Raw genomic sequence first — 11,986 nt, 5'->3', positions numbered from 1 at the left:
TTTTTTAATTTTTTTAAATTTTTAAACTAAAGTTATTTTTAAAATAAAAGTTAAAGTTTTAAAATTAAATTAAGTACTACTTTACTTATATTATCTCTATATATATATATATATATATATATATATATATACACACACACACACACACACACAAACTGTACTGACTGCACTTGTTAAAATGCCTCCAAAACTTTATCAGCAACTGTCAACTACTATTTACAAAGAGAAATACCTATACACACAAACTGCTAAATGACATGCTGCCAAAAGACAAAACATTTCAAAGAAGGAAGTGTTCACATTTATCATTAAAAATGGAAAATTTACACAGTAGTGTGTTTAGAATGAAATGGGCTCCAAAACACAAGTCAATCCAATCAGGAACAGTCTTCATCTCAAACTGTTTTGAACAGCAATGTGATCCAAACCATACCAATCAGAAACCTTCATCTTCAAAGTGAAGGCTATAGTTAAAAGAATCCTCTAACCCAAAAAAACCATTGCAATGATTATTTTTCATATTTCATGGCAATGTTGAAAAAATAATAAACAATGATCTTATGTTGATCAAGGCTTACAAGCTTCTGTCTACACCTTGAAATCAAGCCATTTTCATGGGAAAATTGGCTGAAGAAACTAAAATCTCAGCACTCACTATTGACTGCATATCTATCAAATTTCCTGATGCAACTCAAATTCAAATTAACTTTCATGTCTTCAGTTTCCTTAGGTATATGCTCCAAAGGAGCCTGTTCTTAACTGCTTATCCATAATCTGTAAGTTGACATTTTCCTAAATTGAAAATGTATTTCCAATAATACTTACCTCCGCTCATGGTTATAGCAATTATTTGACTGCCAGGGTTTCTTCCTTTGTTCATTTAAGCATTGGTCTGATTTTTTCTCATTTGCTTCAGTCGTTTATACCCCATTTAATTGCCCTTGGTGAAATTTATCTCGTGACACTCTCCACCTACATCAATGTGCCCTCTATCCTGGTCCCGTATATAAGCACCTCATTCACAAAATGCTATCACTTTTTTTGAAACTGACTCAATCCCAGTCTCCAGTTAGTGAGGGGGAAGGGCAAAAGAGTGTCAGCAGAGATAAGTATTATTGGAAATATATTTTCAATTTAGGAAAATGTTAACTTCCAAAATATACACACCCCTGCTTCCACTTATAGCTAGAATCCCACACTGAGAAGGTGGAGGGGCTGGAGATGGCATTATTCATACACAAAGCATTTGAGTAGGTCATGGATGTGTCAATAGAAAATTGGCACCCTTGTGGGGGAAACCGCACTACATCCAGAACAGATATGCTCTTCACACTGAAATTAATTCCTGTATCGTGGGTGGAATTGTACATGAGTGATCATCACTATAGTCCAGCCCCAACCAGATAGCCGAGGTTCCACTACTCGAGGTTAGAAATAAGGGGTCTTGATCCCTATATTTCATGTTGGTGGCTAGGGCAATTGGACTGCAATGTTATGTATATATATATATATATTTATGAGTGGATCCTAACCTGTAGCCAGAGAGTGATGTGTTCTGAGTCACTGGAATCACGACAAGAAATTAAGCAACACTGAAATGAACAAACCTCCTCCTGATGAATCCCAAAAGGCAATACCCTAGGCTAGGAATGACGGGATTGAGTATGCCTTACTCAACCAAAGGAAACATAACTCATCCGATCTGGAATTATGAACATTCATCTTCACTCCCCAGCCATGTGAGAAAGGTATATTCCGTTTGTCCCTGGAATTATGGGAAGAACATGGAACAACTGTGCTCAACCCAGGACCCAGGATGGGACCACTCCAAGTTCAGAATTACGAGGAGATAGTGTTGAGAGAGGGCATGTAATGTAACCTCAATATACCAGTTAGTTAACTGGAATGGTCATATAAGACAAAGGGCCCAAATCAACTTGAGAAAGTCTGAGAATACTGGGGACTCAAAAAAGTTTTGTCTCGAGTATCGAACGGTAGTCAATAAGGCCGCCATATACAGGACGATTGTGGAGGATGCCAAACCTTTGCCAGAGAGTCAGGTCAAAAAACAAGTTATGGTTGGCAAGTCTGAGTGAAGTGGATGTAACCTCCTCTCAATACACCATTGCCGAAATATGTGCCATTTTCATTTTAAAATATCCATCATAGGACTAAGCAAAGCCTGAGACAAACACATGGCAGCCCTAGAAATTAAACCCTGATGCTGTACAAAGGACTGCATAACTTCCATGGCTGAAGCATGAGCTTCTGGACAGCTGGGTGTACCATGTCAGATCATCGTTGCCTCCACAGAAATGGCCAAAGAGGAAGTGGAAGAGGTGGACACTCCCTAAAATACTGCAGAAGCAGAAACCAGGGTGTAGCTGCCAATCTGGTGCTATAAACAGGACCCAACAATGGGTTGGAGCAAATCATAATGAGCACCTTGGGTAACATATGAATTGGAAGGAATTCCTAGAGTGGTAATCCCATCCTGTCATGACAGAATGCATCCATTGTCAAAGCCCAAAGGTGAGGTACTGAAGACCAAATTGCCAGTAAGTGGATGTTCCAATGAGTGCCAATTCAACAGAAAACCTTGCAATGTAGCATCTATTCTGTTGGGAGAATCTGGTTGGGTTGAGACAACTGATCTGCTATTGCAGTCATCAACTGTGGAACATGGCAAGCTAAGAGGGTGATATGATAGAAGTGGTCCCAATAATGGAGATCTAAGGTTTGAGAACAAGGAGTCCTGGACCAACTGCCCTTTGATGGGAAAAAGACACCACTATGGAAATATCTGAGTGAAGCTTGAAGATGTTCTCTTTACTAAGCCCAGATCATAAGGCATCACTGTTTGAAGAGCAAGAAGGACTAAAACATTGTGTAGGTAAGCCTTATTGTCTGTGTGTAGACTGTTGAGATATGCACTCCATCTCTGAAGCAAGGATTCATAAAGAATCAAAATCAAAGAATGATCCTGAATAAGGAAACTGGAGAATCAAATGAATCGATGTTTATGATCCCTTGGTTGCATAAAGCACATTAAAAGGATCTCTTGTGTGTTTGTCCCAAAGGCATGAGGGATTTGAGTGACGCCCACATTCCCCAAAAAGTAAGAACCATCCGTCCCATAGGAGAAGGAGAATGGAGTAAGAGTCAGGCTTCCTGTTCCATAGTGTGGAGCTGGATGGGAGTCGGCTGAGCCAGACTAAGATACATGATGAAAAAAAAAATACCCAGACTGACAACATATTGAGTTGGAGCAAGAATAGATGTATCAGCTCTGAGAATGAAGCCTGCATTAAAGTACTGAAAGTAGAATCCGGCTAGGGAATAGGGTGACAAGGAAAATCTTGTATGAATTGGCAGAACCCACATGGTGCCAAAGCTAGTCCAAAGGTAAAAACCACGAAGTGCAATACCCAACCCTTGTGCACAAAAAATGCTGAAAGTGGCAGGATATCTCCACTATGGCAATATGCAGATAGGAGCCAACTAAACCAAACTTTGACATCCACAATCCTAGTAAAAAAAGCCAATTCAGATTTAGGAATGAGTCACTTGTGAACCTTAAGAATCTAGGCATTGATGTAGCCAAAATAAAATCGATGACTGGATGCCCATCTCCTATCTCTTATATGCAACAACTGAAGGGAATAAAACCCTGGAGGAACTAGCACAACAACTAGAACAATCAAACTCTGATAGCCATAGATCTAAATTGTAAAATCTGAGGATTTGAGGAAGACAGAAAACCTACAGGTTGGGTGGATAATGGTGTTGAAGAGGTGAAATGCATGACTAATCCTGACTCAAGGGCCTATAGTGCCAATGAATCTGAGGGTAAAGTTACCCCATGTCCAGAAATTCTCAGAGCCGAACCCCCACAGACTCTGAAGGCATATAATAATCCCCAACACCACAAGTGGCATTCCAACCAAGCAGTGGAACCTGTGAATATGGACAGAATATATTCTGGGTACCAATGTACCGAGGGGTTGATGTCGGCGGTCGGGACCCTCAAAAAGGGGCAGAACTATGACCCCCTGTAGGTGCCAATAAAAGTCAAGATGCCAACGATAACAAGGATGAATGTAGAAGCTGACAACTGAACCATTGAGCATGCTAACAATGATTACAACTCATCAGTAATGAAGTTTGAAATCCTGAGAGTCTTCCAACAAGGTTTAGTGTTAGGAAAACAACACATTGGATGTTAGAGTTGTAAGTCCACAAACATACCCCTGTTCCACCAGGGAACATTGATCTGTTCATGTGAACACCACCTTAGAACTCATAATATCAAGGAGCTGATGTAGTATTTGAGTCGAATTATACTTCCACCTGGCAGTGGTAGGTAGGCTAAATCATGTAGTTCTGACAACTGTGGTGGTTAAAGCCAAGCTTTCCTGTCTCATAACTGAGCAGTAAACCTCCCTGTATGAACCACAATGTTTGTGGATGGAGAGAAAACTAATATTTATGACCAGACCTTTCAGCCATCAAGTAAGTGTAGGTTCAAAAGCCATTGGGAAAAGACCCAAGACATCATGTTCAATGTACCAACTGAAGAAAACAACTCAGAAGCAGCTGATTCCAAAGTGGCCTCCATTCCGATGTCTTCTAAAAACTGTTCTGATAACCATTGTAAGGAACATGTTATCAGGTAAGTTTGTTGTGTTAGAGGAAAACAATGTTAGGCCAACTGCTATGTCTCCAGTAGTAATCAAACCCTGGACTTCAGCATTGCAAGTCCATAAGCTTACAACTGTCCCACAGGGGGATGAGAAGCTAACGGAATAAATGAAGGTGCATGAAAAAGCTAATAGAAATTCTCTCCAGAATGTTCAGGATCACCTGCAATTGCAGCCTCAGAGCTCCTGTAGGAACACCACTGAACCAAATATATGTCTTCATCTCACTACAAATAAGAACACTGACAGTTTCAACCGAAAGTGACTTCTCCCCAACTCCTCCCGACTGTTGTGCAACGCTATATACCAGAAGTGGGATTGGAGGGACATGATTTGCCTCTGTGCCAAAATAATAATCCATAAAGTTATACCGTATATTGGCTTGCGAATCATAGTTTTTATTTGTTTTTTAAAAAATTCAACTAGATGACACTAAGAATGCTGAAAGTATCTCCAACGATCATAGTACTAGTACGAAAAAAAACCCGTTAGTCAACACTTTGTCAAGAAAAAGTGATAACATTATGTGAATGAGATGCTTTTATACAGTACCAGGATAAAGGGAGCATTGACGTAAGTGGAGAGTATCATAAGACAAATATCACCAAGGGCAATTAAGTGGGGTATAAAAGACTGGAACAATCAGGGAAAAATCAGACCAATGTTTAGATGGGCAAAGGAAGAAACCCTTGCAGTCGAGTAATAGCTATAAGTTAGAGAGGAGGTATTATATTTTGGAAATGACCCTATTCAAATATTTCAAAATTAAAACAATTGTTTTTAGGAAATTCATACTTTAAGAAGCATGGTGTGAACCAAAGTAATAGTAACTATTTATCATTTGAAGCATTGAAAAACAACATTCATAAACATTTAGTTTTAACAATTCATTCTTCAGATCATAACCCATTTTTCTAAAATTCGTTAACAAGAAATGAAAATAAATACAAAGGTGATTTCACTTTTATGCTATAGTTAATGATACTTTTCTAAAAAATCTATCCTCTTTCCTTAATTTCACATTTGAAAAAGCATGTTTTACTTTTTTCAATGATACCAATGAAACTTATACACACTTCTACCAAAAAAAAATTAAAAAACTTAAAATTTCATATTGTTATTGCACTCATGTGAATAATACATATCATTAAAAGACAATGCCATATGTGCTAAATACCATCTGTCATACAAATTAAGGTTAAGGTGTTTTACAATCAAACCTTGTTTCAGTGTAGTGTATATTTGAATTACAACAGAAGTTAAAGCTTCCAGACTTTCACTAATAAAGAGAAATTATGATTAAGCTTAGTTTATGGTTAGAGAAAAAGTCTAATTGGCATACACCTGAGTTATCATATAATTTTGGCTTTAGGGTAAGTTTGTAAGCAGACAGGAAGATTAGCTTCATACTCTGATTAACTGTAGGTTTCTTATCTATTATAATGTAGTAATCATAACTTAATAAATGAGAGAACAGAAAAGTAAGTTTCCATATCAAAACTAATGTTTGAACTTTTATACAGTTTTAAACTATCTTTAGTACCAATTTCAAAAGCCCTTTGCTTTCATCTATGATGACATTTGTTTTAATTTTTCCTACAATATCAAACAAATCTTTATTACAAAAAAATAAAATGCAGAAAATGTGAATAATGTGAAGCCAATAAACAAACAAGTAACAAGTCCTTACTTTCTTTATTCATATGAAGCTATTTCAAACAATTCATTAAAAACATATACAACACAACATATATTGCACACGCTACTTTCAAAATCATACCTGAGACAAAAAACTGGTCATCCAACCACTTGATATCAAATATCCAATCAGAATGTGCTCCCTACAGAAATAAAAAACATACTAAAAGCACAGATGAAAATTTTCTTAATTACAACCTTAAAACCAATATCATAATCCCAAAGTTATCTTTCCTATTGTAAAATTTAATAATTAACTAAATAAAGAAACACAACCATACAGTTTTCAACATATTGTAGCCAACTCAAACAGTTTTAATTGTCATGTTTTTTTTTCCCTCCAGTGAGTAGTGTTACTTCCTAAAATGGCAACTGTGCAAGAAAAAGCTTAATGAGATGTTTGGCTTGCACAGACCAAGTCAATGATTGTGGTGCAGCATAATTATAGACACCAGTACAGGAAAGATGTATGGGGGTATATTAAGGATATCTTGTATCACACACCTACAGCAAATATCACGGAGCTAATAACCAGGATAATGGACACCATCACCACTGTAACCGTGGACATGTTGCAGCAAATGTGAACTGAAATCGAATATTGTTAAAAAGTGCTGAAATGTTAATAAAAACTGTTTGATTGGGCTACAAGATGTTGAAAACTGCAGGGTTGTATTTCCTTAGATAATTAATTATTGAAGTTTAAATGAAGAAAGACAATTTTGAACACACTGTACTAAAATAATCAGGTCTAGTTAAAGTTACCAACTACAAGCATAGAAGTTTTGGGAAAAAAGTTAGTCCAAAGTTAATTTCTTAAGACTTATTAATCATAATTTTATTATCAAAAGTTTTGAATGAAAAAATATGTAAGATTTAAAATTTTATAGCAGGGCTAAAAATGGCATTACAGGGAAGAGATATTATTTAAAATCTTTTTTTTTTAATTTTCACAATTCCCTAAATTTCAAAAGTAAAACATTTCAATATATCTTGTTTACGTGTATATGTATGGTGTTGAGTTTATTCTACTTCAACAACAGAATGAATTATAATTGAGATATGATTCCTTTAGATACAGTTTTGTTTGTTTGTTGAATTTCATCACAATGCTACTCGAGTACTATCTAGAAGTGACAGACTAGAGGGAAAGCAGCTAATCAACACCACCCACTACCAACTCTTGGGCTACACTTTTAATAATAAAAAGGTGGTATTGATCATCACATTATAATACCCCCTGGCTGAAAAGGTGAGCTTGTTCAGTGATAGAATTCAAACCCATCCACAGATTGCGAGTCGAATGCTCTAACCAATGGGCCATACCAGGGCCCTTTAGATTCAGATATGTACATGTATAAAGAGATGAAGACAGGAGTTACAGTTCAGAATATTGCCCAGAACAATGCAAATAGTTTCAAAAAGCAATTTATTAAAAATAATAACATGATATTTGTATAGAACAATAAGATGTTTCATAACAGACAAGAAAAACTGTACCTCCTCCTGTCAAATGATAAATGTAATTATCCAATGAAATGGATAATATAACAATAATAATAACAAAAAATCCAAGTTATCAACAAGCTTTATTTCAAATATTATATTTTACCCCTTATGTGATGTATAATCACATATACATATGTTGAGTTAATTAACAATGTTTGATTAAAAAACCTAGTAATTAAGCTTAAAAAGAGATTAAATATATATCTTAAGTATGCTGAAATAATAAATTTTTACAGCTTTTGTATTACAGAATAAAGCCAGAAATTGGTCTCCTAACAAGGCTTTATTTAATTACGTATATAATGAAGAAGGAACTTTAATGTCAAGTTACGTGACTGTACATTTACGTAAACAACAACACACTTGAAATAAAATATTATACTTTGCTTGACTTTTATAGACAATAAAATTTAGAAAACTTCTTGCTAGTCAAACCAACAATATCCATTCCCATAAAAAAAATGTTATCACATATTACAAATTCATGGATTAGTTGGCCAATAATTTCTTTCAAAACAAATAAGTAAACATAAGCATAATTTAAAAAAGCAAAATGGATACCTCCACTTTCAATAAAGGTTTATTCTGAAACATTCTCCAACAAGCATGTGATCTTTTAAGCAAGATAGCAAATAACCATAAAAAGTATAATTAGTGACTTATTTCGACAAAATACACAAGCACTATTCACATATATATATACATATACATGTAAACAATGCAAATTTACCAGCCTAATCACAAAGACAGACAATGTATAGTAATGTGTTTTTCTCATTCATCATATAAAATAATATACACACACAATCATGTCATAATAATTCATACACATTTAAGGTTTAATAGAATCAAATGCTTAAAAATCTGAAGATTCAAATTCATAACTTAAAATTCTGAAAAACATTTTATTCAATAATGAAAGGAGGAATGTACAAAACATTTAATTATAATTAAATGTAACTATTACATGCCAAAGCCTTTTCTAACACCCGGAATTACAATAATTTGTACCAACTAAACATTTATGCATTTCTTTAAATATTTGTACATCAGAATCATTTTTTTTAAATCTATATATTATAATTTTCCTTTCAGTTCTTGTGTTAGTCTGAAAAACTCTTTGAAGTAGCCTGGTATATTTAAATTAAACTGGGTTTGGAGATTACCACCCTCACAAATATTATTAATCAAGATGACTGAAAAACAATCAAGTAATGTTCCAGTACTCTTTGTCTGGTAAAGGTTCTAAGATACCAATTAAACACCTCCATTAGCATTGCTGCTTCATCCCCATACCCTTTCAATACAACAGATTATCCAGCAAAGGAAAAAGACATTTAGTGCAGTCTTTGATTTTATCTCTTGAGCAAATTGTACAGCATAAATAGAACATACAGATTCTGAAATGAGAAAAATTAGCAATAGGTCTTAAATTAATATCTTAATGAATAAAGAATAACTTGAATAAAGTACCCAGCTGTATGTTGCAAGGTGTTAATAGGGTTCATAAAACTTTGATAAAGTACCCAGCTGTATATCGCAAGGTGTTAATAGGGTTCATAGAACTTTAATAAAGTACCCAGCTGTATGTTGCAAGGTGTTAATAGGGTTCACAGAACTTTAATAAAGTACCCAGCTGTATGTTGCAAGGTGTTAATAGGGTTCACAGAACTTTAATAAAGTACCCAGCTGTATGTCGCAATGTGTTAATAGGGTTCACGGAACTTTAATAAAGTACTCAGCTGTATGTCGCAAAGTATTAATAGGGTTCACAGAACTTTAATAAAGTACCCAGCTGTATGTCGCAAGGTGTTAATATGGTTCACAGAACTTTAATAAAGTACCCAGCTGTATGTCGCAATGTGTTAATAGGGTTCACAGAACTTTAATAAAGCTACCCAGCTGTATGTCGCAAGATGTTAATAGGGCTCACTTGAATTTCAATTCTTGCACTTTTTTATTCTTCAACATCTATCTGTTTATATTGAAGAACAAAACTGGATTAGAGGTATGTATTCTAAAATAGTAATTTGATTAACACACACTGACCACATTTACCAAGAAGATAACACTATATAAACATAAATTACAAAACTTACATGCATCTTCATGTTCATGATTCTGTGGAATTTGCTGAATAAGGTTTTAGACTCATGTGGCAGTCACTATGAACTTTCAGATGTGAGGGTTGCTATTTTCAAAATTTGGAATCGAGACTATGCACCTTCCTCAACTGGCTCAAAGAATACGTCATTCTAATCCCTAACACAAATTCTTTGCTGCAATTGGCCTACAGTGCATCACATAGTACAAAACATTTTAAACCATTGCCTTTAAAAGTTCGTCAACAAATCATACCAGTGCTTCCTGGTTTTCAAGTTCAGAGCCATTCGTGAATAACATCACAGCAGAAACTTGCATACAATTTTTTGTAGCACAGTAAAAACATGGTGATTTATTTACCCCTAATTACAAAGAATTTTCTCAAGCTCATAACATGAATGTGAATATATTTTATGGAGGAAGATTTCAATATATATATATATATGAAGAGCTGCAGAGTTGTTTAAACAGCAGACTTTTCAAATGACAATCTTTTGCAGCACAGAGGAATAATGCTAATTTATTCAAGCCTAATTTACAAACATTGTTTGAAACCTCACCAGCATTCTATGCAAATTTTATGCCGAAGTTAGACAAGTGTACTTAACACATTTATTGATATGATCACATGATGATGGGGGTGTTTTGAAAAGTAAACATTTTTACACCATATTGATTTATTACTGATTCTTAAAATGACATCAAAATCTTCAATGAAATTATAAATATTATGATTTACATCTAGGCCCAGTGATGATGGCTCTAATTAATTAGATTTTAGCAAAACTGTAAACAGAAGAGAGGTTGTAGGATAAAGCAAATATTTACAAATGATTTTGGGCAACAGATCATTTGTTGCCCTCATAACCAGTCAATAATTGTTTGCTACTGCATATTTAGCAACAGAAAATTTTTACCTTAAGAAATATTCAGCACATTTGTCACATATATGCTAGGAAAATTGTTCAAGAGAGCAAAATCCATGAAACTTTAAAAAAACATTTGCATTTTTGTCTAATCCTTGAGCAAGTACAGCAAATAGTGGCCATACAGTAAACAAACCATCATGCAACATTTTGGATAATGCAAAGTGCTTCTTTTTAAATAAACTACTGCAAAAAGTAACTCTGACAACAGAAATTACCTTTTATAGAGTGTTACATATGATATTGTGTCTTTCACAGTACAGAACATGTAGATTAGCTCCTTCAAAATTAGCAATTTTAGAAGAGCTAAATTAACCAATCAGCCATCAAACTACAGCTTCGATACTCTGTTGAAAGATTAAATCAGTTGTACATACGCTTGCTCAAATGTCACTGGATACAACAAGCTGAAAACAATTAACTTAGCCAGGAAAAGAAAACAGTTCTGAAATTTTAGGATTTAGTCATTTCAGGTCATTTTTAACCATGTGTTTGGTGACAATACAATATCAATCGGCACATCAACAGATTTATGTTGGTTTTGCATGCCTCCAAGCAATTACCAAAAATGATTCAGCAAAACTTCAGTTTGATGCAGCTCATCAGATTAATAAGAGATTTTGATGTTTATGAAGTGAACACTGAATGTGAAAATACTCCTCAAGAAACATAATCACTTGGTGAAATAAACTCTAAATTGCTAATTTCTTCTCACATTCTTAACACAACTAGTAACAGTCTGTGAAGATGAACACTCATTCTCAAAGATGAATCTCACCAAAAACTCACTCTGATAGACTGAATGCACAAGCCATCATGTCTGACTAGCAGGATTTGACCACATACACTAGGTTTTGATCAGGTGGTTTGACATATTTGCAACAACGAAGTCATACAAGAAAGTTATTTTAAAATGTATTGAGTCACATTTTGTGTACATAGTATTTGTTCATCAAGAATTTAATGTCACTTTTTTTTTACATGAAAAAACTCAAACAACTTATACATCAAAACAAAACACTTATTAAATGAAATAGTCTCCATTCTTAT

General features: G+C 34.6%; 1 protein-coding gene across 1 annotated transcript in view; it reads right to left on the bottom strand.

The window, feature by feature from the left end:
- Positions 1–6,480: 6,480 nt before the first annotated feature.
- LOC106472190 (DDB1- and CUL4-associated factor 12-B-like) overlaps positions 6,481–11,986 on the bottom strand; it is a gene marked incomplete at its 3' end in the record, with an annotated part of 12,328 nt that continues 6,822 nt past the window's right edge. Inside the window, exon 4 of the mRNA XM_022400797.1 lies at positions 6,481–6,541. Within this exon, the coding sequence (XP_022256505.1) occupies positions 6,481–6,541 (61 nt within the window). The remainder of the gene's footprint in view (positions 6,542–11,986) is intronic.

The sequence above is a fragment of the Limulus polyphemus genome, unplaced genomic scaffold (genome assembly GCF_000517525.1).
Source record: "Limulus polyphemus unplaced genomic scaffold, Limulus_polyphemus-2.1.2 Scaffold5148, whole genome shotgun sequence".
Classification (NCBI taxonomy): Eukaryota; Metazoa; Arthropoda; class Merostomata; order Xiphosura; family Limulidae; genus Limulus; species Limulus polyphemus.
Note: the sequence above shows the minus strand (reverse complement) of the source record. Positions and strands in the feature narration are given on the sequence as shown.